The sequence below is a fragment of the Poecilia formosa genome, unplaced genomic scaffold (assembly GCF_000485575.1).
Source record: "Poecilia formosa unplaced genomic scaffold, Poecilia_formosa-5.1.2 Scaffold237, whole genome shotgun sequence".
Lineage (NCBI taxonomy): Eukaryota > Metazoa > Chordata > Actinopteri > Cyprinodontiformes > Poeciliidae > Poecilia > Poecilia formosa.
In genome coordinates, this window is record NW_006800176.1 from 751,484 (window position 1) to 778,430 (window position 26,947).

The window sequence follows — 26,947 nt, forward strand, 5'->3', positions numbered from 1 at the left end:
ACACAGACTGAAGATGGGTACAATTGCATACCGACTGTAGCCTGCAAAAGTATTTATACCATTTGAACTTTGTCAAGGTTTGTGTCATTTGTGATTTACTATTTAAAAACGTGTAGACTAGTCATACCCACGCCTGATTACTGACCAATTTCTACAATCAGAATAACTTATAACCTACCTCTAACAACACAAAGTAGCCACACATCATCTAGAGAAATTCAAGAACAAATGAAGAGCAAAGTCCCTGAGAAATATCAGTCTGAAGGGATGATGGAACTGCAGTAACAGGGTCAGATTTGCATCGAAAAAGCGCTCCTATTATTTTCTATCCAACAACCCGCACTGGCTGAACCTGAGCAGTGGCAGTCACTCCAAAGCAAGGTGGCCAGCAATCACTCTTAAGACTGATGCTGCTGATAAAACGATGTACGGTGGGAACAAAAGCCAAAGATCATGTAAAGATGCTGCCTGAAGCTGGTAAGATTCTGTCAATATCAACGGTGAAATATGCCGTGTACCAACAGGGACCATTACTCCAAAAGACGCCGGACTGCTCTTTGCAAATGTACACAGGGAAAAAAAAACAAGAAAAAAAATATATTTTTGGAGATATGTCATGGGGTCTGTTTACATTAAAGAGATGTTTGGTGATAATGATCTTCATTTGTGGTTGCAACTTGGAAAAAAAAAAAAAAAAGTAAAACATTTAAGGGGTGTGAATACTTTTGAGCAAACAATATCATCCAAAAATCTTATCCAAACTCAAGATGAAGTGGCCAGCTGTCTTACAGAGATGGTAAAATTCACCAATTTTCTTTTTCAGTCTGCTATGGGAAGACTAAACGCTCACAAAACACGCGCTTCTTGAAAGAGAGTAAAATGTGCCCACTCTGCAACCTTAAGCATCCTCCAGAGCTTTGTTCGGAGCTGGAGACAATTAATAACAGTGAACCTGGATGGATTCAACACATTCTAACAGCACTCAGCAAATCAATCTCTTATCGTAATGTTAGGTTCTTTGTGATTACCGTCGGTGAAAAACACACTGTACATAAAGCTTACTTAATGCTCACTCAAAATAAATATTAAAAGTTTAGTTGAAAAGTATAAAATCTCAGCCTTTTTACAAGAATTAAGACAGAAAAGGCGTGTTCCTTCAGTCAGAAATAAACCTGCAAATTATCTCGGCCTAAAACACCATCAATAAACCAAATGCATAAACTTTACAACGGTCATCCGTGATACTCTGGATTGCTTGCATATGTTTTCTGGTGAGTAAATGATCGAATTTATAAGGCGGCAGAAAAGATTGGAGCGAAATCAAAACAGATCAAATTTAAAGGTGTACTCAGTGAGATCAAACATTCTTTTTTTTTTTAATTCCCTTTTCTAAAAAAATATCTTTCACTTTTTCCCAGGCCAGTGGCAGGCTGTGATTAGCATCCACACAGCATTAGATTCTAGCCAGTGAACAGAGTGTGAACATCAGGGCTCTTCTGTCTGTAGCCCAAAATATGTGATGGATGACGTCAGACAGAAATTTGTTCCCAAAGATGAACAAGTAGCATGTTTTTTTTTGTTTGTTTGTTTGTTTTCTATGGACATTGACTATGTAGAATGTCCATAGTTAAGAAACATATGCAATAGAGGAATAGGGACTATTGTAATTACATTTAAGTTGGACATTTCAAAATCTTCCTTGGTGCAGATCAGATTATAAAGTGTGTCTTGCAATCTCACTATGTCTTAAAATCACAAACTTTCTCTATGAAAACTATTCTATTGGATTTGTAATAGTTTTACATTAAAGTAACATATAAAGTTTGTAGTTTCACCTGCTGCTGTTCGCTCACGCTCTGTAACCTCTGTAACCTGGTCCGAGCTGCTCTTCCTCATCCTCCTCCACTTGCATCATGCCTTTTTCTCACTCAGAAGATCGTCTGCTTCTGAGTTTTTTTTAAAACTCAGAAGCAGACGATCTGAATGCCACCTCTCAGGTCTTACAGGTAGTCAGCCTTCCTCAGCAGCTACACTGTATCTGAGGCCAGACCCAGGGGAAAACCTCAATAATGTACTTAATACCCTTACTTAACGCATTAAGAAATGCATTAATGTGTCGCAGGTTGAATATAGTTCCAGTAAGTGTTGGGGGGGTGGGAAGGAAACCTATGTATGGAGGAGAAAGAGATGCTCCAGAAGGGTGAGAGGATTTATTGCCTAGCATTAGCAGCTCTAATCTGTTGCAGGTGTTTCTGGCTGTGCTCCCAGGCCAGCCCTGCTTTCCCTCTCCAGGAGGCCCGAGCATTTTGTGCATGTTTAACAATGGATGGGAAGGAGTAAGTAAGGCAGAACTGAAGAAGAGCTTTCTTCCTTTCCGTGGCGCCTACGGGAAGGTTTCTATCATCTTAACAATTCTCTCAAGAGTGTCAACACGAGGACAAAGAGGACGTGCGTTTCAATTACTTCCTCCAATCATCATGTCAGTCAGAAGACAACTCACTTCATATTCACNGTGTGAATACTTTTGAGCAAACAATATCATCCAAAAATCTTATCCAAACTCAAGATGAAGTGGCCAGCTGTCTTACAGAGATGGTAAAATTCACCAATTTTCTTTTTCAGTCTGCTATGGGAAGACTAAACGCTCACAAAACACGCGCTTCTTGAAAGAGAGTAAAATGTGCCCACTCTGCAACCTTAAGCATCCTCCAGAGCTTTGTTCGGAGCTGGAGACAATTAATAACAGTGAACCTGGATGGATTCAACACATTCTAACAGCACTCAGCAAATCAATCTCTTATCGTAATGTTAGGTTCTTTGTGATTACCGTCGGTGAAAGACACACTGTACATAAAGCTTACTTAATGCTCACTCAAAATAAATATTAAAAGTTTAGTTGAAAAGTATAAAATCTCAGCCTTTTTACAAGAATTAAGACAGAAAAGGCGTGTTCCTTCAGTCAGAAATAAACCTGCAAATTATCTCGGCCTAAAACACCATCAATAAACCAAATGCATAAACTTTACAACGGTCATCCATGATACTCTGGATTGCTTGCATATGTTTTCTGGTGAGTAAATGATCGAATTTATAAGGCGGCAGAAAAGATTGGAGCGAAATCAAAACAGATCAAATTTAAAGGTGTACTCAGTGAGATCAAACATTCTTTTTTTTTTTAATTCCCTTTTCTAAAAAAATATCTTTCACTTTTTCCCAGGCCAGTGGCAGGCTGTGATTAGCATCCACACAGCATTAGATTCTAGCCAGTGAACAGAGTGTGAACATCAGGGCTCTTCTGTCTGTAGCCCAAAATATGTGATGGATGACGTCAGACAGAAATTTGTTCCCAAAGATGAACAAGTAGCATGTTTTTTTTTGTTTGTTTGTTTGTTTTCTATGGACATTGACTATGTAGAATGTCCATAGTTAAGACACATATGCAATAGAGGAATAGGGACTATTGTAATTACATTTAAGTTGGACATTTCAAAATCTTCCTTGGTGCAGATCAGATTATAAAGTGTGTCTTGCAATCTCACTATGTCTTAAAATCACAAACTTTCTCTATGAAAACTATTCTATTGGATTTGTAATAGTTTTACATTAAAGTAACATATAAAGTTTGTAGTTTCACCTGCTGCTGTTCGCTCACGCTCTGTAACCTCTGTAACCTGGTCCGAGCTGCTCTTCCTCATCCTCCTCCACTTGCATCATGCCTTTTTCTCACTCAGAAGATCGTCTGCTTCTGAGTTTTTTTTAAAACTCAGAAGCAGACGATCTGAATGCCACCTCTCAGGTCTTACAGGTAGTCAGCCTTCCTCAGCAGCTACACTGTATCTGAGGCCAGACCCAGGGGAAAACCTCAATAATGTACTTAATACCCTTACTTAACGCATTAAGAAATGCATTAACGTGTCGCAGGTTGCATATAGTTCCAGTAAGTGTTGGGGGGGTGGGAAGGAAACCTATGTATGGAGGAGAAAGAGATGCTCCAGAAGGGTGAGAGGATTTATTGCCTAGCATTAGCAGCTCTAATCTGTTGCAGGTGTTTCTGGCTGTGCTCCCAGGCCAGCCCTGCTTTCCCTCTCCAGGAGGCCCGAGCATTTTGTGCATGTTTAACAATGGATGGGAAGGAGTAAGTAAGGCAGAACTGAAGAAGAGCTTTCTTCCTTTCCGTGGCGCCTACGGGAAGGTTTCTATCATCTTAACAATTCTCTCAAGAGTGTCGACACGAGGACAAAGAGGACGTGCGTTTCAATTACTTCCTCCAATCATCATGTCAGTCAGAAGACAACTCACTTCATATTCACTGGTTTTCTCTTCCTCTACAATCTCATGTATATTGAGTATGAGGGGAAAAACACATTTTAAGCTGCACTAAGTTTTTTTTTTTTTTTATATACAACAAGGACAACTCCATCCTGATAAACAGAAGAAAACAGCTCAAACAGCAGGTCACAGCTTTCAGGGTGCACTACAAAAAGAGTAGACCACCGGGATGGGTTGAGCTTCACAGGGAGCCTGTGGTGCCTTTGGGATTTGGCGAACAAAGGCACAGTGAGAAGGTCCAGCTCTGCGAGGAGTCTGCTGCTCCGAGTGTGGCTACGTTTGAGCGAACAAAACTAAAGGATATAAGAGAAGGCTGGAAATGAAAACAGAATCATGAGACTAAAGAAACTTAAAAGTCTAATGATTCAGGTTATAAAAATAATTATTTATATAGTGTTAATCATCAGTTGTTTTAAATAATTCAATTATAGTTCAGTTGTTTACCTCGTTCCCCTGACATACATGACGATATTGTAAATGAGCCTGAACTATAACTGCTGAGTTGCAGCAATGCTCCTTTTACAACTTAGGCACTACTGCCCTCATGTGGACATTCAGAGAACATATGGTGCCAGTGTCTTAAACACATGAAGTAAATTTACTCAAATTTAGTTCTGCGTGAAACAACATTTTGTGAAATGGTGCTAAATAAATAAGCAGAATTTAATTGAATATGAGTAAACCTTAAAACAAAATAAAAATTACCCTAATTTTTCAATGTACCGTCATGAATGTACAACTTCAACATTCATCATTCCAAGGTGAAATTTCTTGGTAGTAGTAAATATTTTAAAAAATAAAAACTTTATCTTTACTAGTGAATGAGTCATAAAGTTACAAAAAATGCAGCCAAATGTTAGTCTTTTAAAACATGCCGTTCTGCTATTATTCTGACATGCAAGTACGTATTAAAATGGTTTTATGCATTGCAACCATACCTGATTTTCATTTTATGCCCTTTGTCACCACATATTTTTCCTGTATTAAGCTCCTTGTCATGAACCCATCTTTCTATTTTAGATATAAACTGATCTATAAGCTATTGACTGGCTCCAAACTGGATGCATGTAATTTTTCTTGTCTTTTGTTTTTTTGTTGTGTTTTGTTTTTTGTTAAAACCGAAATGTACTTTTCCTACTGTCATAACAAAAAAATAAAGAAATGTGTACAACAAGACTGATATCAGAAACCATATTCAAGTGTGATTTTAATCTGATAAGCAGAAAAAAAATCAGGAAGTGCAATCTTTGACACACATAAAAAGGTGCATTTCTTTAAGAAGTCTAAATCTGAGAAACATTTAAATGAATTTCAGAATCAGACATTTCCAGCAATACTTGATGTGGGCATCAAAAACTTACAATAAGAAAAAAACAACAAAAAAAAAACCCATCTCAACATGTTTCCTATGGATCGTAGTTGAGGGCGTTCTGGATGAGATGGTTTGTTAGAGGGGGATACCAGTCTTTGAAGAAGTTCATGACATATGTGTACCAGGGATAGTACAGCTCCAACTGCCTTGTTGCTCCTGTTACGATGATATTCAATGCAGCTTCTGTCGCAGGATAGGCTGGTGTCGTGATGATTCCCCTGGAGCGCATAAAAAAAGTCCTTCACATCAAATCACGACGCAAGATATTGTCCATGTTTATTGCATATGATTAACAAACCTGACTGCGTTCAAAGCTGATTCGGTGTCAATGAGTCCTAGTGTGATAAGAGAGGTGGACACGTTGCTTTTCTTCATTGCAAGTTCATGGCTGAGGGCCCCAAAGAATCCATTCAAGGCAGATTTTGTTGAACAGTACGGGGCCGTGAAGGGATTGCTCAGCTTCCCTGCAAACCACAGATAAACATCTGAGTCCAGTGCAGAGTTGAGTTATAACCATGTGGCCTCTGATGGCAGAGGCACGAGCATTTGGTATAGTGTTTTTTGTGACCAGTTAATCTTAGCAGAGAGGTCAGATTAGCAGATACTCCTTTTAGGATTACCCAGTACCAGCCCACCATGGGATACAGGTCAGTAATCAGTGGGGTAAGTCATATTTTTTGATTTGTGATACTATTTTCCCACATTTGGACACAAGTTGACAAAATTAAAAAAATAAAATAAAATAAAAATAGCTACAAATGTTTTTTTTTTTTTCTTTCCCACCCCTAAAACAAGTGTACATGTATCTAAATTTGCCGTCTATTAAGCTCACCTGCCATTGATGACACTATAACCATAGACCCTTTACTTTTCTCCAAAGAGGGCAAGGCTCTCCAGGCCATCTGTATGTAGCTAAAGAAATTGGGCTTCGGAAAACAAAAAGACATAATGAGAAAGATCAGAGGCACTTTCTTCGTTTTAAGCACTGACAGACCATCAAAGTGCTCCATTTACCTTCATAAGCCACTTGACGTGATCCACGTCTCCATCCCACATGGCAAAGCGAGTCACACCAATGTGGTTGAGAACCAGGTAGTCCAAGCCTCCCAGTTTCTCCAGAGCAAAGTCAACCACTTTGTCCGGGTCAGACTCAGTAGACATGTCTCCAGATATGAAGAGACCTTTCTGGGCCCCCAGACTCAGACACTTCTCAGTAACCTGTGAGCAAAACAGAGTAAATATGAGAAAATATACAGACTAGCCTGAACATTAACATATAGTTTGACTACTGTATGTTGAAACCACCTGATCATTTTCGATGTAAAACTAAAATCGATCATTTAAAAAAAAAAAAAGTGTCACATTTACATGTGTGCTTTTTGGAAGCCGTTTTATTATTACTTGCAAAATTGACTGAATTACTACACAGTACTCAAGGACAGAGAAAACTGCTATAAAAGAAAAAAAACCTGACCTGCTGTAAAACTTTCTCCCTCCTTGCTGTGATGACAATCTGAGCTCCAAAGCGGGCGTAGTGATACGCCATTTGTTCACCAATGCCTGAACTGGCCCCGGTGACCAACACCCTGGCACCTCTGAGAGACTCTGACATAAAAACAATCGATTTAAAAAACAAAAACCTTTATTTCTACTTATAACATGAACATTAAAATGCAAGAAGAAGAACAGCAACAACAACAAGAAATGATCTGCGTTCACAAATGCACAAGACTCTCACTACATTGCATAAACTACAACCTACAGAAAATACTTGCGTGCATTTTTTTTTTTTTTACAGTCCCACATCTACAGCAGTTAACCTTGAAGACAATAAAATGTTATCTCAGCAGGCCATTGTATTGCATCTGTAATCTCTTCAGAAAGCAGATAACTAGTATTTGCTAGCTCAACTTGCAGTGTAGAAATTCAAAAAGAGGTCACGGAAGGGTCATAATCAGGGTCTTAGAAAAATCAGTTAGCGTGCCAAAGTTTTAAAATGTTATGATTTAATAACAGCTAAAAAAGTCCATCCGTCTGTTCATATGGTTTAGAATCTTTTTAATGAAATGCACCAGAAAGTGGAGCGACTGGAGTTTTCTCCAGCTGTGCACCGTTTGCCAGCTGGCTGAAAGAAGACTTCCACATTCTCCCTCTATTCACAAGAAAGGCAAAACTAGATGTTTGGAATACAACATCCATGAACGATCACGGCTACCAGAGAAGCATCACACATTTTTCTAATAAGGTAACATTATTAAAACTGCAGTTACCGGGTTTCAGGCAGCATCTCAGTAGAGATGCCAACTGCAGGGATACCTCTAGGTACCGCTAGCTTACTAAGTTTATCATAAATATGCTAATAAAACAGAAAGGCCATCTGGAAAGTATTTTTAGTATGTGCACTCAATATAGGGTTAAGGCTCTTTTTAAATGAATGACGGCGCTCAGTCTGTGGCTACAGTAGCAGACTTTAGCTGGTCTGCATAGAAGGCCTTGATGTTTCTCGTCTTGATCTTGACAATATTCCAATGGCTATCACTGGGGTTTAGTTCAACCTAGTTCATGGACCAATCAAGCACAATGGCACTGTGGTCATTGAACCAGGTAAGAGAGATGTTGGCAGTGTGAGCATGTGCCAAGTCCTCCTGCATCTCCATAAAGGTTGTCAGTAAAAAAGGAAGCATCAAGTGCTGTAAACATTTCCTGCTTAGATGGCAGCGCTGACCTTAAACTTCATTAAACAGTGGACCAACACAATAAGAGAATTCCCTAAATATCACTCACAATGAAAACTTTACACAGGACCTAAGTTGACTTGGATTCTGCATCTCTAGTCTCTTCCTCCAAACTGTGGAACCTCGATTTCCAAATGAAGCACGTTTATCTGAGATAACTTTGGACTACTGAGCATCAGTTCATTCCTTTATTCCTTTGGCCCAGGCTAAGCATCTCCGATCTTGTCTCTGGTTCAGGAGAGGTCTGACACATGGGGGACACAGCAGCAGAAGCCTGGACCAAGTCTTAGCAAAACTAACAGGGGCAGCAGCCGTGGACCTCAATGACTTCTGGGCCCCAAAATGTTATCTAGTTGAAATAATTTTTTGCAAGTATAATATTTTATACACGTATAAATAAGTTAAATGGTACATTATTATGCGCATAATAAAAAAAAACAAAAAACAAAAAAACAATTTCACTTTTTGAAATCAATGAAAGAAATAAATTCGTTTTTAGAATTCCATTCTGAAACTATAAGTTGCCTGCATATTGTTTACAGTCTGTTTTTATTACCACATTTATCTGACATCAGTCTATCATGCTCACAATATGCATGTGAGCGTGTGCTGCAATAAGTGATTGACTCAAAATGTATCATTAGCAGTTGGATTTATGGAAGCAGTAATACATTTATTTAACTTACCTGGATCAAAACTTGGTCTATTCCACTTGACAGCTACATAGCCAACACAAATGCTAGCAATTACAATCTTTACGAAGGCTCCCATGTTGCTTGTGCAATGTTTTTCTGTGTGTTTCAGTTTTCAGCTGTGAGCTGGAATGTGTGTAATAACGCACTTTCTCGTTTTCCGTGTTTTCCGGACGTTAAGGGGGCGTGGCTCCCAGGTTAATGTTTCATTGGACTAGAACTTGACCTGCCTTCTTTCTCCTGGTGAAATCCATGCTTTGCTGTTGTGAGCCATGAAAAAAAATTTAAAAAAAATTTCATGATATATATTTTTGATATATGGATATATCAAAAAGTAAATAAATAATTCAAATAACTGCTCGTTTTTATATTATCAGTTATTTTCCGTCTCAAAGATAAAGCAAAAGCTTTTAGAAGAACGTCTCTGAAAGACTATTATGTTGTTTTGTTGATTTCTGATTGGTTAAAAATGGTGGTCAGATCAAAACTGGCCAGACGGAAAAAAGACAGTGGTGATCTTAAAGTATTGAATGTGGTTTAATATTTAACAGTTTGTAAATCAATTATGATTGTTTTTTTTTTTTAACTGCTTACACTGGGTCTGATTTTTCTGGGGCTGTTTGTGCACCGTAAAAAAATGCTTTTCAATGCATTTTCTTTAACATACTTTCGGGGAAAACAGAGGCCTAACGCGGCTGGAAAATTATTTATATACAAAGCTGACTCCATAAACAGCCAACTCATAAAATGTGTGGAAATAAGTAGATGCGACAGACAGAGACTGTCCATACGTTTTACGTTACAAACTCTCAGTGAACGCAACGGAGGGTGTGTGTGTGTGTGTGTGTGTGTGAATGCAAAGTGCGCATGCGTATGGACCGACGGCATCAGGAGACGGATGCATAAGATTTGACCAGTAAAGCGACGTCGACTCCAATCCAATCTGAATAAATTTATTGGCCCTCACTTGTCGCACAGCCATATGCATCATGATTATTAAATATTATATTAATCTTCGAAATATATCACTACACTAATATTGATAATATTTAATAATAAAATAAAACATTGTTTGATTTTCATTTGATATTTATAGCCCAGCAATTTTGAATGTCCAACCTCCACCTCTCACTTCTCAGTGGCAAGCAGTGAGGAAATCTCTCAACTTGGGGAAACACCAATAAATAAAAAATCAATACAATTTTCACATTCTACTGGTGTGCATTTTATTTGTGGCCTGTTACCTTTAGATTATTTTAGTGAATTTAGAAAAAGAGTGACAACAAAGAAACTGTACATGTTTTAGATATGCTTCAGATAAAGAACAGCCCTTTTTTTCTGTTTTTACAAAACTATGGATTGTTTGGATGTCGTAAAAGGATACTGAGAAAAGGTTAATATCCGATATTATGTTATTTAATGGAGTAATAAAAACATTCAACAGAAAGCTGAATTTCAGTCATCTGTAGAAATGGGAAAGAATAAAAAAAAAAACAATGCAGTGAATGTGTCATACTATTAAAGATTTCTAAGATGACACTGATGTTTGTCACAGGAGAAGACATAGTCCTCTATGTGTAGTCAGTGCTGCATAGAATGTAATTATCTAAAAAATAATTTGAGAATAAAACTGAAAATGTACAACAGGCAATAAGGTCAACTTTGAGGGAGACTGCTGTCTGGGAAAGGCAAAGGCAGATAAGGCTATTTTCTTTCTTTCTTTTTTTTTTTTTACCTGCAGAGGGCAGACTCATGCCCAGAAGTTTCCAAGGTGCCTTTGAGACAATTTGCTTTCTTTAAATTTTCAAAGAAAAAAAAAAAAGACACAAAATAAAAAGACACAATACAACCTAATTTATTATTCTTTAAACTCCAGGCACAGTGATAAGGCCATACAAGGAAATGAAAGAACTTTGTCTTGATAATTAGTAAAAGTCAAAAGTGTCATTTTGGAAACTGTATGATTGATGATGAGAAATTCATTAAATGATCTAAGTGCTTAAAACTGGTGCTTGACCCAACTCTGGTACAAATGAAACATGCAAAGAGAGAAATGGTTGGAGATGCCATTTTTGTTGTTGTTGTTGTTGTAATTACGTTCATCAAATATTTACATACATTCGATTCTATTGCCTTGCATGCAGTGTTGCATGTAGAATTTGAAATTTGTCTTTTTCAGGCTCAAATATTGTTTTTTTTTCATATTTTTACTCATTGTGATGGACTGTTTTCGTTGGTTTCTAAAGTCTTGTCTCTCTGAACTTATGGTTCAGGTTGCTTTTCACCTTAACAGTGAATGGATCAATTTATTTTATTTTTTCTACTCCCATCATCATTTTGGGTTCAAATTGAGCAACTGCACTGAGCAGATGTAATTTAATACTCCTCGTGTAAAGTTTCAAACAAAACCAAAATTTTGAGTATGCTTGAGATGTCTGTTTTGCAAAAGTGTGATTATTTTTATTTATTTGTATGATAAAAACAACACAATGTGCAAACTGAAAGCAAATAAGGGTAGCTGTCTGATTAATCATATAATGTGCCGATATTGTAGCACAAAATTAAACACATATGTACGTCCATAAAAGCATTAATGCTGCAAACAAATATTGTTCATGGAATGTAGTTGTAGGAGTTCTGGATGAAGTAGTTTATCATTGAAGGAAACCAGTCTTTTATTAGAGTTATGACTTGTGTGAACCACGGATAGTAAAGGTCCAGTTGTCTTGTTGCTCCAGTGATGATGATATTTAATGCGGCTTCTGTGGCGGGATAGGCTGGTATATTTGTAACGCCCCTAAAAAGAGAAAATAACTCATTCGCAACTGATTTTCTTTTTTCAAAATCCTTTGTGTATACTTACTTTTGCATATTTGACAAACCTGACTTTGTCCATGGCTGAATCAGTATCAATAAGCCCCAGGGTGCATATTGAGATTGACACATTGCTTTTCTTCATGGCCAGCTCATGATAAAGGGACCCAAAGAATCCATTTAGGGCAAATTTTGTTGAGCTGTATGGCAGCGTGAAGGGGTTCGGCATTTTACCTTTAAAACAACGACAAAGGTCCCAGTAAGTCGCAGAGTTTTCTCAAACACTTGAGTCAAGAAAATAGCTTCAGATGTTCAGCTTGAGCTTGAAAAAAATATGAATGCGTAAGCATAAAAATGTGCCTTTTGAGAATTATTTAATGCTTTTGTAACTGTACATTTATCACTTATGTGTCATAGCAAATTCATGTAAAGGGAAATGAGTCAAATTTACCTAAAAGTGATGAAACAACCACCAAAGATCCTTTACTTTGCTCAAGAGAGGGCAAAGCTCTCCAGGCCATTTGAATGTAGCTTAAGAAATTGACCTTTAAAACACACACACACACACACACACACACACACACACACACACACACATCAAAAGAAACATCAAGGCATTCCCTTGATTTTATGTGCTGAGAAACTGTCAAAATGATCCATTACCTTCATTAACCACCTGGTATGTTCCACATCTCCCTCCCACATGCCAAAGGTAGTCGGACCAATGTGGTTGAGAACCAGGTAGTCCAAGCCTCCCAGTTTCTCCAGAGCAAAATCGACCACCCTGTCAGGGTCAGACTCATTGGCCATGTCTGCTGGTATATAAAGGGCTTTCTGAGCCCCCAGACTCAGACACTTCTCAGCTACCTGTGAACCGCAAGGAGCAACGTTTTACAAAACAGTTTAACAGAAGTCCTGGTGCAGTTGAGACGATGTTAGGTGTGATTTGGTGCCTTTTGGACAAGCTGAATGATACTGAGCTAAAATAACTGTGAAGGAATATCGATGACAGGTGAGAAAGTTGATTGGGAGGAAGTAGATGAAGAAGGGGTAGAGATTAGAACATTTAGGAAGGATTAGTCTAATTAAAAGTGGTAGTAATGAAGCAGAAGAGATGGATGGATGGATGGATGGATGGATGGATGGATGGATGGATGGATGGATGGATGGATGGATGGATGGATGGAACAAGAGACAATAGGAGATGAAAATATGGAGATAAAGAAAATGACAATAAATGATAGGGATTAGAAAGCCAAGCAAATAATGCAACAGAAATCCTAAGAAGGCATATGGGATAAAAATAAAAAAGAACATGAGGAAGGTGATGGAGAATGTGTGGCGATGATGAATGAAAAAGTTAGGAATAATCAACAGGAAGCTTTAGGAGATGTATTGTGATGCAAATGAGGAGGATGAGGGAGACTAAGTAGAATTAGAAAGAGCAGTAATGAGAAATGAGGAAGGTTTGGAGGAATGATGAAGGGGTATGGAAGAAGGAATAAAAATCAGTGGAAATAAAATAAGCTGAATGAAGGTAATTAGGTAGAGAAGTGAGGTGAATGAAGGAATAACAACGATAGCAGTAAAGGAAATAGATTAGGAATGTGATGATACAGAGTGAAATTGACTAGAATGAGATGAAATTGGAATGATGCAAAAGGAATAAGGTCTAAGCAGAGGGAGAGAAAGACTTGTGCTGAATAAGCATGCCATGTAGGAAATGACTTACTTGCTGATTAGATCTGTAGTTTAGATTGTAACCTCAGTGTCCCAGTTGAGGTTATAAAGTAAAACATGTTTTACTCCACTGACACAGTTCCAAAAGGCAGAATGAAAAGATTAAGCAAAACTGACCTGCTGTAAAACTTTCTCCCTCCTTGCTGTGATGACAATCTGAGCTCCAAAGCGGGCGTAGTGATACGCCATTTGTTCACCAATGCCTGAACTGGCCCCAGTGACCAACACCCTGGCACCTTTGAGAGATTCTAAGACAAAGTCCACACATTCAATAACACATATTTAATACTGAAAAGATGCCAACAGTAAGGCCACAGTTGTTATTGTGTACAAACGGATACGTCCTAACACAGATACACACAGGTATTTCACTCTACAATAGGATTTCCCTTTGGAATAATGATTCTTATCTTTTATGGCACTCGCTGTAAAACATAAACCCAATCAAAGCCACCTCACAGAATGTTTCACGCAAAATGACATCAGTCTCGCTCAAAGGACTCAGTGCAGTGTGCAGGAAATGTCCCTGGGACATTTTAGTTGCTTAAAGAAATACACGATACACCTAAAGATAGCAACACTGTGCAGTTAACTCGAGCCAAATCAAGTGAATATTAGTGTTAAATTTACTGCACAGTTTGCCCTTGTGGGCTGAATGAATGTCTGCATTCTCTCAGTTCTAAAGCTGTTTAGTCACTTGAGGAAAGCAGATTATCTGCAGTCATTTGCTCTGTTCGTGATTCCGCTCCCAGTTATCCCACAGCAATCATTAAAAACTCATAATCTTTATTTTTACACCGATTATTTTTATTCAGGGCAGAGAAGAAGGCATTTTTAGCATCTGATCATCGAAACAGTTGAATGATTGTGTTTGCATAGTTTATATTCAAGTAGTTAAGTGGAACAAATGTTGATATTTGAAAGAGGTACACGTTATGTGACTGATGCTTAACATCATACAGAAAGCATCTGACCCGACAATAAAAGCATTCTGTGAGTGATATTATTTCTTATATTTACTCTGTTTTTAAATGGGTGTGTTGATGTTTAGATTTTTAGATCATGAGGCGTAAGAATGAAATCCTATTGTGAGGAATATAGCACGTTTTTGCCATTCTACTTTTCATAGAATGGCAAAAAATGTAACACGTTAATGCTGGATTATTAGTCACTACTTAGGTAGTTGGCCTAGAGCAGGCCGCTTTGCAGACATGCCATGTGTAGCTTGCAAAATAGAGCTTTAAAACAGACTTATTTAATGGTTCAGTGGTGTTGCTTCACCTCTTTCTACCCCATGACTGTGTGTTTTGCGAGCAGAAATACTCACAAACAGCAACAAATTATTTTTTTGTAAGTAAGGGACTGCTAGGGGTGTTGCTGTTTTTCAGCAATCTGGTCTGAATTGTGCAACAATGAGAAATAGCCATGGATAAAGGCACTTGGACTTGTATTTTATTAGTGGACTGCAATAGAAACCATTGATAATAGTTTTTTTTCCCCGCAATTTTGAATGATTGCACAAACCTTGCGATACTACAGTTCTTGCAACTGGATTGTCTTAGTGATCTTTAAAGGTTCAGATAGAATGTTTATGATGTTTTACAACAAGAATCTCAAATGTCAGTATTTAGGGGCAGTGTCCTACAGCTTTTGAATGTGTCACTGGTCTGCTGAGCCTGAATCAAAGAAATAAAGAATCAGGATAAAGACAAAATTCTTTGATTCAGGTTTACTGAAGCAGATGCACGTTTTAAAGTTACAGAACACCATTCTCCATTGACTGGATATTGAATACATTATGTTTAATGTAAATTGGCTTTACATTAAACATAAGTACTTAACCAAAGAATAATAATAATAAAAAATATCTGTTTTGTTAGAATATAATTTCTTGCATTACACTGTGGATTTATAAGGGCATATGTTACTTTTGCATGCTCTGAAACCACTTCTTCAGCAGAGACTCCCTTTGGCGTGTGGGAGGGACATGCACCATGACAGCTTTATAAAAAATATTTTAAAAAAGGGCGCCCCCTCATGTTTGAAAGGAGAATGAACTATCCTACTGTTCAGTGGGAACTCAAAACTAATTCAGTCAACAGTTTACAGTAGTTAGACACGCAAAATAAAGTCAAGTCCAATTTACACGAAAATACTTTGAAAGAAGTGTAGCTAAGACATTTGCTGGCGAATTTAAAATAATGAAAGTAATAATAATAATAATTGCACACTATAAAAACTAACGTATTCAAGCAAGTTCTGATTCCAATGAGATTATTTCCATTGAACAACTACACTGTACATAGAAACAAGATAAATAAAAACTGGGATTCTTTCTAAAAACATAAGTCTTCTGTAGGGTCCAATATTTAAACATAAGAGTCAGAATAACACAGTCTTTATATATTCACTGTAAGGCTTTAGGACTCAATGTACAGAAAATGTCCCTGGGACATTTTTATGTACTATGAGTTTGTACTGAGCCACCATCCCGCCGTTGCAGGTCAAACACCTATCATCATTGCTGTCATCATAAATGATCATCATCATCAACATGATACACCTAATTCCCTGCAGTTCATTAAACAAAATCGAGCTTTAACATTGTACACAGAAAAGAAAAGTTTAGATTCATTTTAGCTTAACGTACCCGGATGAAAACTAGGTGCAGTCCATTTCATAGCTAAATAAGCAGCCAAAATACTCCCAATCAAAATTTTGACGAATGTTGCCATTTAGCCCACTTGGTTTGCAAAAGTTTCAAGCAACTTCTTTTTTACGGTTTATATAAGTATAGCGAAACGTCACAATACCAGCAAATAGGAGGTGCATGTTATGTAATTTTTTTTTACAACTCAAACCCGCCCCTCCATATCTGACTAAAGTAATCAAAGCATTTTTAACTAAATTCAAATATATTTTCACAGGAATTGATAAAGTTTTGCCTTTTAAATCTTGATTTATTTATTTAAACAAACCATAATAATACAACATAAAGTAGATACACGACGAACGAATCTGCCGCTCTGAAATAACTAGCAACTTTATTGACAAAACACTTGAGCACACACAGTGCAGACACCGCTTGTCCTTCACTGCTCCTGGCTAGCTAGTGTTCTTCTAGGATTGTTTTCTGAAAAGCAACACAAAAAGGAAAAACATAAAACTCTGGACGATGGCCCCAAGGATCTGGCCTTTAGTAAAGTTGGTATTTTTCTTTCAACTCAAGGTTTTTCATTCAAAGCTTGGTCGTTGACATGCTAAGTACCCGATTAGCCCGTTAGCTCGCTTAAGCTAACAGTAGTAGTGCTACGTTTCACTATTTAAAATAACTCGGCATTTTACGGTTAAACGTTTTACTTGTATATACCGGTACGTTTGATGGAATTCCCAAACTACACAAAGCTGATAAATAACTGCTTTGAGTTACTATCATAGAAATAACCTTTATGCAGTGTACTGTAATAGAGGCATTATGTCGTCTTTTTGTTTTGGTTGTTTTTGTGTGGAATCATTCATTATTAAAAGGCTGCATGTTTTTTTTTTTTTTGTTTGTTTTTTTGCTCACGGTATGGCTAACCTCATTCCTTCACTTACAGACTTGTCTCCAAGGTGACCATTGCAGGGGGAGCAGTGTACGTCGCCTATGACTCTGGTCTGCTGGGAAGCAGTGAACAGGGGTCAATGGCCCTGGAGAAGGCCAAAGCAGTTGTGCCACCCGCCTTAGAAGAATGGATGAAGTATTTTGGTCTGGAGGTACGGATGTGTAAATTGCTTATTTGGCCAATAACTTGGCATTTAGGTATTTGGCATGTAGACTGATTTTATGTAGTAGAAACTTTGCAAAGCAAAAGTTTTACAAAGTGAAGGTTTAAAGTCCTCTTAAATTTGAATGGCTTAAAGTCATTTTTGTGAAAACAGTGACTAAAGTTGTCTCTGGCTGTATGGAGGATTGAGTAACAGAGCTTACCTTCCACAAGTTGTTGCTTCTAGCCAAAGAGAAGTCTTATACTCGCATGAAGGCCACCCACCATCCTAATTTAGGTAACAGTTTTGAAATGACACCTCGCAAGCTCAAGGTTATTGATGTGATCCAATTTGTGTTATGTGATACAATATTTGTTTACTATTTTGATTGCGATTCACAGAGAGAAAAGGAGACCAAAGACATGACGATAGCAGCTGTATTCAAAATCATTTGACTATTTTAGGCATTTATAAAAATGTTTTAACAGTCAGTTTCTTTCAGCTAAAAACAAAAAAAAAGTAAACTATTTTAGTGGCAAAGGATGTCCTTAAGTCATGTAAACATTATTGTTTTACAGAAGTAAATGTTCTGAAATTATTTATTTGTTTAAAAGTTACATATTTCGAGAAAGGACGAGAAAATAAACCCCTCAGTAAATTTAATAACAGTTTTACTAAATATATTTGCAGAGATTATCTTATTGTTGTTCTGCTCTTTATGGAGTATCACAAGTTCATTGGTCAGGCTATCTGCTCAAGTAGCTAGCCTGTAGATGCCACGTTTGAGACTTGCAACTCAAAGCTTGCTCAAGGTACTTTCAAAACAGCATTAGTTTGATAACAATGGAGGGTGACACTTCAAGTTTCCATGTCATGAGCTTCCAGACAACTGATTTTCTTTTTTGTAAGGACGGATAAAGTATTGAGGCTACCAGCTGCGCTGAACTGCCTCTGCCCTGCTCTGTTCTCCACCATACAGCCAAAAACAAAAACCACCTCCTCTCTTGCTGTCTTGGTTCATTTGTGAAAGTCACACAGATGCATGTTTTTTTTGTTGTTTTTTTTACTTTTCATAATTGGGATAGATTAATAGATATACGTACAGCCACTGTTAAACTGTGCATGAAATTTATAATCTAACATCCTTGACCTTTTCCTCTGCCCTTAGGCTCAGCTTCCCACCATGCCTAAGATTGAATTCTCCCCGGTTAATTCATGGAACGCTGGTAAGAACTGAATAGTATGCCAGTGATTACGAGTTTGGGCTTCTGAGTGAGCCTGAATTATTGATGTAGTTTGCTTTTCATAGAGCATTCAGTGATTATCAGTGATTAACAGCTGAGGTTGAGATGAGTCAGTTTGATTGTTTAATACCTTGTGTACTTACTTCCCTTCTATTTACAGGAGTGCGGTGGACAATTTCGAGCCTTTCAGAGGCCCCAACAAGAGCAACTGAATATACAAATCAGGGACTGCAGTACGTAAAAGACCTTACCAAGTGAACAGAACCTCCCTGGGTGACCTCACATTATTAATGTTTGACTTTTGCACTTGAGAAATGACAGTACTCCAAAAATTTCACCCCCCTCCCTCCAGACTAGAAGACATGAAAGGAAACTTCTGTGTGAGGAATGTGCTGGATTTAATGTAAAATGGTATCTTGTGGAAGTTGTAAATAAAGCAGGGAAGCAAACTGTATTTAAATTAAAAATGTGTTTATGCAAGTTAAATTGTCACCAACGTTAATTACAAATAATGTATGAAAGCGTGTCTGATGTATGCATCCAACTTCACTATTTGCTGGCAATAACGCCAAATCTTTTTTTTGCAGTAGGCAGCTTATAATAAAAAACAAAACGGATGTGCTAAACTTTATTACAACAGAATGATGACACAAACTGTCATTTAGTTTCTGCCACAAAAATTCAGAACCAGAGAAAACTTAAAGCAGACTTATCTATGATTTAAGTTTGCACAAAAAAACAAAACAAAAAAAAAAAACACTCTAAAGCACGGCTAACAGTGATGCATAGTGTTACATTTTGAACTAAATGCAACAACAGAACTGATTCTAGCATACACGGTCACTCCCACCCTTATGTAAATGTTTCAAAAACTCCCAGGCACTGTTCAGGGGATGCAACCAAAGTTTTGACCCAAAGGAGAAGTTATTTGAAGGATAAACAGAGCTCGGTTTTGAGAAATTTGGGATGAAACCTCTTCCGCAAGCATGTAATTTAAGACTTGCATGGCATTTTAAAGACCAAAATCAAAGATGGATAGTTGTATATTGTTTCTTTTTTGTTGTTTATTACAATTTTAAAAATGTATATTATAGGGGCTTTTACACAAATTTTCCAGCTTAAATACTGTCATCTGAATGTATTGCAACATATATATTTTTTTTTCTTCTTTCCTTCATGCGTATTATTTCTTTATAACATTTAGCAGAAAGTATATGTTCTTATATAACGTAGCCACGTAAACTTTATACAGTAAAGTGCTGCACACAACATCAACACTGAAATCACAACAGCAATGATAAAGCAGGTTACATTTGAATAGCAATCTTACAATGAAGAGCTAAACATTCCAAACTGATCCATAATTTCCCTCAAACTGTCTGTCCTTTAAATGTAATGAAATGGCATACTCCAATTAGCAGTCCGGAGAAACGGTAAGTAATATATTGCTAAATTGTGACCAGCGTGAAGGCACTTTATGTATAACTGTGCATTTAAATTTAAATAATACTACTTCAGCATTTCCATTGCAACCATAAAAGTGCTGTAAAAATTAGGATTTAAAGCATATGTTAAAATCTCCATCCACCACGTCAACAAGAAAAGCCAGGCTAGACTCACATAATGTAATATGCAGCCGATTAATATAGCACAACTATAAACGTTGCAATACTAGATAAGAGTGCAAAGGTGCAAGAAGATATTGGCATTGAGCAATATAGGGGACAGATGAGGATGACTTTGCAAGGCTGTTTCCCACTGATGTCTACAAGTACAAACAGCAAACTAAAGCTTTGATTTTTAGACACTCTTTGTGTAACAAATTCAACAAGAACTTCAGAGAAAAGTGCAACTATAAGACATCTTGCTCATCTTTCAAAGCCAGAACCACTTAGTAGACTGATTGATGGCAACAATGTAAATGCAAAATTCCTGCGCAGCTTAACGACAGCACGACCTTAGGCTGTCCATGGATGAAGTTATAGAATAAGACTGTCACCATTTCAAAAAAGAAAAAAAAAAAAACAAGCATAGCAGTGCTACTTTTCTGCTATACATAGAAATGAATATTGCACTGGCTTCTTAACGAATAAAGTGTGTCAGTTATTCCTCAAACCCACCACAGATGGCCTTCAATAATAATTTAACCATGAGCCGAACGAAAGCAGATGGGAAACGGGCAGAGATGAAAGTGTTCACTATGTCTACGGGGTTTTGACCAGATCATAAACATGAATATGAAAGTCATCATCATATTTGATATAGTACACTGAGGGCTTGGCTGGGACCTGGTAGATGACCAGGCCTGTTCTCTTCACTCCCTTGTCGGTAACATACTCCACTTGTTTCCCCACCAGACTCTCAGTCTCTTCTCCCGGCTTTCTGTCCGCAGGCAACAGGTGCTTGTTTTCTGAAGGAGGAGAGCGAAACGTTACAACGTGCGCAGTAAACTTACAGATAAAATCAGCAAACTTCACCTTGACGATATTGTGACATCTTTAGAGAGTTTTTCCACATACTGTCCAAAGGTAGTATTTTATCATATCGATCAGGTCAGAAGGCGTAAGAACGTCTCATAGCCATGCGACTTTTTATAAGTCCCACCTCTATAAATAAATACAAAAGCTTCTAAATACCAACACCCTGACAGACATTTTAAATCAGTCCACTGGAATTTGACTTTGTTGGTGTTCAGGTTTTTATCCATTTTGACTCAATGTTTGGATGAAGGATTGAGTTTAGGTGCATTTTTTGTTATAAGTTGTAATTGTCGGAGAAAATGAAAAAGGGAAGGTCCGCTGGAGTCTGGATTCCAAGAAAATGTTGTTTAGCCCACCCTAAATAACCAGTTTAGCAGACCAGTGTTTAACACATGGTGATAGTTGTAGGAAAATAACTTTGCTGCACTTTTCACTGTTGCATCTCATTAAATATTTCAGAGATAAAAGTTAAGGTAAAAAAATATAACCCTTAGTTTTGTCTCATCTGACCAAAGAAAATGCATGCTTAGTCTTTAGTCGTCGTTGTTATTAGCACACTTCAATCTGAGCAGACTTTTTCTATGTCTACAACCAGAGTTCTGCTGGTTGTCTTTTTGGTGACTACCACTGGGCACATATCTCACTTTCTTTTCAGCTTCTTTGAAATCATTCCATTCCTACCTCTGCCAGGATCAGTCTGTGCTGTTTGGCTCTTTTTAAACTTGTCGATACTTCTCATTTTAGCTCAGGACACTCAGAAAGGCTGTGATAACTTTTTATATCCTTCTCCTGCTTTGTGAGCATGTGACAGCTCAAACCTTTGCTGAAGTGAATGTTTAGAAATAACCCTCAGTTTTAACTAGATTTCACCAGGCATATTGGTCTGTATGGCCAGTGTCAGGGAAAGCTAATCTTGGTCCTGGCGAGTTCTGATTTTACATGAATAGTTCCATTTTTGTTTGCCAATATGAATAGTTTATGGCCATTAAATAAAACATCCTTGCTGTAAAATATGAAAAACTCCTTGATTTAATAATAGGTAGAAATTTAGATTTGACATTTGCAGCATTCACAATCTGCATGCCGGTAATATATCTGTCCCTGTCCTAAATCTTTTTGATGCTGTTGATCACAGAGTTGTGGGGCATTGTGATGTTGGAAAACAAAAATGGCTAACTTGCAAAACATATCGTTTCCAGTTCCAGTAGTTACACTAGAGTTTCAAGTTTTTCTAATACTCTGCAGCCCTAATTGCCAATTCTGTAGTGTGAGGTTAACATATTCCTCATATTAACATATTGCTATTCTAATTTAGAGCTGGAAGATGCTCAGCAATCCAAGTACCACATGACTTCTGAGTTGTAGCTTACATTAGTTTGATAGCCTTTAGGCAAATAAAATCAATAACTGCTGGTCTCACATGTTGGAAGAACTCCAAAGATGCATTAGCTTGGAGGGCATAATGTGATGCAGGATATGACATCTGAACACTGAACAGTACAAAACAGTCCAGGTTTTTTAAACTCCATCTAAAATAAATATGGACCTGCACAGACAGACGTATTCCAAGAGAGAAGTGGCATGCGGCTTGAATATGATGCAGAAGCACACACAAACATGACTCGCAGTAAATACCCTGGAGGACTTCCTGCTGTACTCAGACATAATCTCATGCTATAATTTTTTTTTATTATTTGTGTGCCATGTTTGGAAGCAGGATAAGCTCTTTCAGATGTCTGAAGTAAGTGTTGCAAATATTTCTGCTTTCACATGCAGCCTGGCCAGGACATCAAGCATGCAGTAGATGGGTGTAAACAACTTTATAGCAGTAAAGGGATAGACCGAGGTACAACTCATTATTAAAGCATACAAACTCAAAATTGCCTGAAATCAACCAGATACTCCTTAATTCTGTTTGTTTTCCACTCCTCAAACTGGAAATAAAGGAGGCAAATCATTCTGAGTGGACAAAAACTGAGACAACCTTAAATATCTGTAACATCTGCTGAACTTGTTGCTCTTGTTCCTGTTTCTAACGCCTCCAGGGAAACACTACATTAAGACTCCTTCTGAATAAATCAGCTTTTGTTAAAGCACAAATTAACATTACCTGCTTCTGGCAAAATCCTGAGGTCCCCATCTGCGTAGTCATCCCACAGCTGGTACATATAAAGAACTGGGTCCTTTTCATAAGTGATATAATACCAGTTTGTCATGACTGGAGCTCGGGATAGGACCATGCCTCTCCACTCATTCTTCTCGCCATCTTCCTTTTCAAACAAATGCTCCACTGCTTTGCCCACAAGTTCCTCTGCCCCTGCTGGGATCTTTATTTTGTTGTTTACTGCAGAGACACAAGTGGATATGTTGCTCAAAATGAATAAAAATGCCTGAGAGAACCTTGTGAATTAGAGGTACCTGGACTAGGGCTGGACGATTAATTGAATTTTTGGTTTTTAAATATTACGTTTTTTTGAAAATAGGGATTTTTTTTTTTTCTTCACCAATGCAATCCTTAGGTTCAGAGTGATGTCAGCATGCCCAGGGCCGCCATCTTGTTTGACAAGCATGTTTTACAGATCCTATTTATCAGGATTCTGTTTATTTTGAATTCAGGTCAGCTCTACCTGAACTGAATTCAGGAGTATTAGAGCAAGGCTACGATTTTCGTTTTATTTCTTTTCAATTATGAGAAAAAAGTCAAAGTAACACAAGAATAAAGTGTTAACATTACCAGAATAAAGTCGGAAATTAGAAGAATGAAGTAGTAATTTTATGAGAACTCCTACACAAAATATAACAAAACGAAATGTTGAGCATCTTGCTCAGTTATACTTATCTGTTCTGTTATCGGTTTCACAGATAAGTAAGTTTTTAATCTTTTAACACATGAGCATCAAAATATTATCAGTAGCAGGACTTTGAAACAATTGTGCAAACGGCTGAGTCTATTTCGAAGAAAGAAGAACAAGGGCTGAGCCGGTCACGTCAGATTTTGATAACCCTATCAAAGCTTTATCTCATTAAAACATCCGTTTCCTTGTGATTTTAGGACAATCTTCTGCTAAAATTGTCTTTATTCTGCCAATAGTATGACTATATTCTCGTAATTAAAGAAAAAAAAATTCTTGTAGCCTGGCCCTAACACTGATTGAAGTAAAAGCCACTTTTTTTGAAAATAGTTTCTGTCATTTGAAATTTCTTTTTTAGGAAAAAGAAAAAAAATTATATATATATATATATATTAAAATCGGAAATTGGTTCTCAGATGAATCGGTTCATCTGAGATTTTATTTTTAAGCCGTATCACCCAGCCTTAGCGTGGACATTTACTCACCAATATTCTCTGACAGGACTTGCAGGTTGGACACTCTCACGTCCTTGAATAGCTCGATGCCGTAGACGCAGTCAAAGCCGTCGTACTTCACCATGAAGAGAGAGGGATTGACGCTGAGTCTGTCCAGCACCGTTCCCTTCCATTTGCTTTGGTTGCCCTTCTCTCGCCAGTTATGCTGAATGCGCAATCCCAGGATGGAGTTGGGGTCCGGCGTCGCCACGTCACTCAGTTCCCCGCTGCTCCGCTTTCTGATATCCGACATGAACAGACAGCCTTAGAAGTTCTCACACAAAAGTGGGATAATTCTGATCCAAAACTGATAGACTGGTACATTTTAGCATTACTGCGAGGGAGTGTTGTTCACTTCATGTACTGAATGTAAAAACAAGAACATGAGCAAGAGATCACATCTTACATGTGCTGCCAATTTTTCCTTTTCTGAGAGCATATTATAAGAAAATGAAGCGTTTTTGCAGTTGAATAATTTAGCTTATAGGACATCTTGATCTCCTTTTACCCGTTTTCAGCATTAGAGGTTTATTAATACTCCCCTAAAATGTTTTTCTAATTTGTTGTTTTTCTAAGCAAACTAAAATATTTTGACAATATTATAAGCTGTTATTAGCATTATATTAAGATTTGAAACAAAAATATATCAGAATCAGCTCTATTGGCCAGGATTGTGTACAAAAAAAGAAATTAAGAGCACACATTAGGTATATACATTTATAGACTTAGAGCAAATAACAGAACATCACACAATTATTTAAAAAAAAGCAACTAATATTCCTATTGCTTAACATACTACTAGGGATTCACTAATCTACCCTAAAAGTTTTACTTTGTACCTTTTATTTGTATGAACATGGGTGGAACTGTTATTTTCTACATCTTGTCTTGTCCATGTTTTTCACTACTGGAAAACTAAACGATGCTTTTTTTTTCTTTCTTTTTTTTTAAACACTGAGTAAATTCAGGAATAATTATATTTATGTGTGTGTTTGGTGGGTGCTCCTCTGTGTTACGGCTGGTCGAGTCCAAAGTCTTCTCTGGCATCACATCAAAAGGACATTAAATTGTAGATTCCAGTAAAGCCAAAATGAACAAACAAAAAAGGACAGATGGCTTTCCAGAATGTATAATAAAACTTCCCTAGGATCCCTTGAAGATGGAGTGGTGCAAGTGAAATTTGTGTTCCTACATTTCATGCTTTCTTTTACACTAGCCACATAGATCCAATCACATTCGCATTTGTAGATTAAAGCACAGACTGGCAGGCAAATCGGGAGATTGTGCCTTTCTGAAGTCTCCTTGTGTGAAATTAGGTTTGCTTGATTAAAAAAAAAAATGTTCCAAAAGTTTTGATTGTAATAACACATTTTCACACATCACCTTGTCCAATAGTTCACTTTCACGTACCTGCCCCTTTTCTTGGACATGCCTCTGGAAATTCAAAGGTTACTATTTGAAAGAAAAAAAGGCACTTTAGTTATGTCACCAGGAAGAATAGACAGTCAGACACAAGAGAAGAGGGAAATTTAAATAATCCTTAAAAAAAATGGGCTTGACGTGTTGCTCTAAAGACTGACAACTCCATCAACCAATGAGCCACTTCCTGAGAATCTATTCGGGTGACATAGCTATGGAGGTCACGTCTAAAGATGAGTTAGCTCGCACACCAGTATAACTGGATGACAAGCCTGCGGGTGTAATGTATTTACATGAATATTTCACATACTAAACATATCAATGCCACGAGGGAAGTCTGAAAAATATAACATTTAAGTACACTCGCATTAGCTCATATTCCTACTGAACTAAACACCGCGCCGTCTGTCTGGTCACTCGTTATCAATGCAGATGTTGCTGAAGGTAAGCAGAGGCGTACAGTCAGCCATATCTATCTGCTTACCGGTCTCACTGACAAGCTAACAAGCAGTAGCAACAAATGGATGTTTATGACGTCCATATTCTAAGTGTGGAACACAGTTTAATTACCTTTAAGCAGATTTCATGTCAGTACTGTTCGGTTTGTATGGCGGATAAATGTTGCCACACGCCAATCCGCCCGCGTAAATCTCGCGAAACCTATGGAAAAACAGGAGTTAGCTGTGGCTGGTTGATCGTGGGGGGAGGAGACTCTAGTTCCCAGCAAGCCTTAAGGTTGCCATGACGGCAGGGAAAAACGTAAGCAAATGCGCGGGGAATTGTGGGTATTGATGTTTCTAAATACCAGCACTCTGACAGAAACCTGCTGGGTAAGTTTCTAATGTTTTGATTTGTAAATGCAGCAAAGTTTATGTCAAAACTGTAGTCTGTGTAGTTTTTTTTTTTTTTTTCTCAAACTGTGACATTACACTGATAACTTAGTATTCACATTCACATTGTCACACTTATAATTCACATAAACAATGATAATTTGGAAATATTTTCCGACAGCCTTTTAATCTTTTTCCT

The 26,947-nt window shown here is 37.5% G+C and overlaps 4 protein-coding genes and 1 long non-coding RNA gene across 7 annotated transcripts in view; 1 reads left to right on the forward strand and 4 right to left on the reverse strand.

The window, feature by feature from the left end:
- Positions 1–9,300, reverse strand: part of LOC103149839 (hydroxysteroid 11-beta-dehydrogenase 1-like protein) — a 10,962-nt gene extending 1,662 nt beyond the window's left edge. The window contains exons 1-6 of one of the 2 annotated variants that reach the window (XM_007569188.2): positions 9,123–9,295; positions 7,176–7,306; positions 6,716–6,919; positions 6,534–6,627; positions 6,000–6,165; positions 5,519–5,919 (exon numbers count right to left, since the gene is read on the reverse strand). In XM_007569188.2, the coding sequence (XP_007569250.1) occupies positions 5,736–5,919; positions 6,000–6,165; positions 6,534–6,627; positions 6,716–6,919; positions 7,176–7,306; positions 9,123–9,207 (864 nt within the window). In that variant the 5' untranslated portion in view covers positions 9,208–9,295 and the 3' untranslated portion in view covers positions 5,519–5,735. Of the gene's footprint in view, positions 1–5,518; positions 5,920–5,999; positions 6,166–6,533; positions 6,628–6,715; positions 6,920–7,175; positions 7,307–9,122 lie in introns of those variants that run through there. The other variant, XM_016680253.1, reaches the window with a different exon arrangement.
- Positions 9,301–11,319: 2,019 nt separating this feature from the next.
- Positions 11,320–16,502, reverse strand: LOC103149838 (hydroxysteroid 11-beta-dehydrogenase 1-like protein). 2 transcript variants are annotated; one of them, XM_016680252.1, is made up of 6 exons: positions 16,333–16,502; positions 13,800–13,930; positions 12,606–12,809; positions 12,394–12,487; positions 11,992–12,176; positions 11,320–11,925 (listed from the first exon to the last, which is right to left on the reverse strand). In XM_016680252.1, the coding sequence occupies exons 1-6, from the start codon at positions 16,415–16,417 to the stop codon at positions 11,719–11,721; spliced, it is 906 nt and encodes a 301-aa protein (XP_016535738.1). In that variant the 5' UTR covers positions 16,418–16,502; the 3' UTR covers positions 11,320–11,718. The 2 variants fall into 2 exon arrangements, with proteins under 2 accessions (XP_016535738.1, XP_007569249.1); XM_007569187.2 differs by having other exon boundaries at positions 12,011–12,176; positions 16,333–16,501.
- A 214-nt stretch (positions 16,503–16,716) lies between these two features.
- micos13 (mitochondrial contact site and cristae organizing system subunit 13) lies at positions 16,717–20,677 on the forward strand. Its single transcript, XM_007569189.2, has 4 exons — positions 16,717–16,886; positions 17,282–17,438; positions 18,598–18,655; positions 18,834–20,677. Exons 1-4 carry the CDS (start codon positions 16,858–16,860, stop codon positions 18,929–18,931), a joined length of 342 nt encoding a protein of 113 aa, XP_007569251.1. The 5' UTR covers positions 16,717–16,857; the 3' UTR covers positions 18,932–20,677.
- On the reverse strand, positions 19,408–26,815 carry LOC103149841 (spindlin-1-like). Its single transcript, XM_007569190.2, has 5 exons — positions 26,489–26,815; positions 25,910–25,951; positions 24,491–24,738; positions 23,264–23,497; positions 19,408–21,083 (listed from the first exon to the last, which is right to left on the reverse strand). Exons 2-5 carry the CDS (start codon positions 25,927–25,929, stop codon positions 20,878–20,880), a joined length of 708 nt encoding a protein of 235 aa, XP_007569252.1. The 5' UTR covers positions 25,930–25,951; positions 26,489–26,815; the 3' UTR covers positions 19,408–20,877.
- LOC107838299 (uncharacterized) lies at positions 21,151–23,253 on the reverse strand. The gene is made up of 2 exons (XR_001664365.1): positions 21,798–23,253; positions 21,151–21,755 (listed from the first exon to the last, which is right to left on the reverse strand). It is a non-coding gene; the product is annotated as an uncharacterized LOC107838299 (long non-coding RNA).
- Positions 26,816–26,947: the final 132 nt, after the last annotated feature.

What these genes read in the sequence shown, in the direction of transcription:
- LOC103149838 (XM_016680252.1), bottom strand. Translation starts at nt 16,417, where the DNA reads ATGGCAACATTCGTCAAAATTTTGATTGGGAGTATTTTGGCTGCTTAT. An exon ending in ATACCAGGTGGTTAATGAAG is followed by an intron (nt 12,488 to 12,605) that starts GTAATGGATCAT and finishes TGTGTTTTAAAG; the next exon opens with GTCAATTTCTTAAGCTACAT. An exon ending in GGTTTGTCAAATATGCAAAA is followed by an intron (nt 11,926 to 11,991) that starts GTAAGTATACAC and finishes TTCTCTTTTTAG; the next exon opens with GGGCGTTACAAATATACCAG.
- micos13 (XM_007569189.2), top strand. Translation starts at nt 16,858, where the DNA reads ATGGCCCCAAGGATCTGGCCTTTAGTAAA. An exon ending in AGGATCTGGCCTTTAGTAAA is followed by an intron (nt 16,887 to 17,281) that starts GTTGGTATTTTT and finishes CTTCACTTACAG; the next exon opens with ACTTGTCTCCAAGGTGACCA. An exon ending in TGAAGTATTTTGGTCTGGAG is followed by an intron (nt 17,439 to 18,597) that starts GTACGGATGTGT and finishes CTCTGCCCTTAG; the next exon opens with GCTCAGCTTCCCACCATGCC.
- LOC103149841 (XM_007569190.2), bottom strand. Translation starts at nt 25,929, where the DNA reads ATGTCCAAGAAAAGGGGCAG. An exon ending in ATGTCCAAGAAAAGGGGCAG is followed by an intron (nt 24,739 to 25,909) that starts GTACGTGAAAGT and finishes GTCGGATATCAG; the next exon opens with AAAGCGGAGCAGCGGGGAAC. An exon ending in AGTCCTGTCAGAGAATATTG is followed by an intron (nt 23,498 to 24,490) that starts GTGAGTAAATGT and finishes GTGTCTCTGCAG; the next exon opens with TAAACAACAAAATAAAGATC.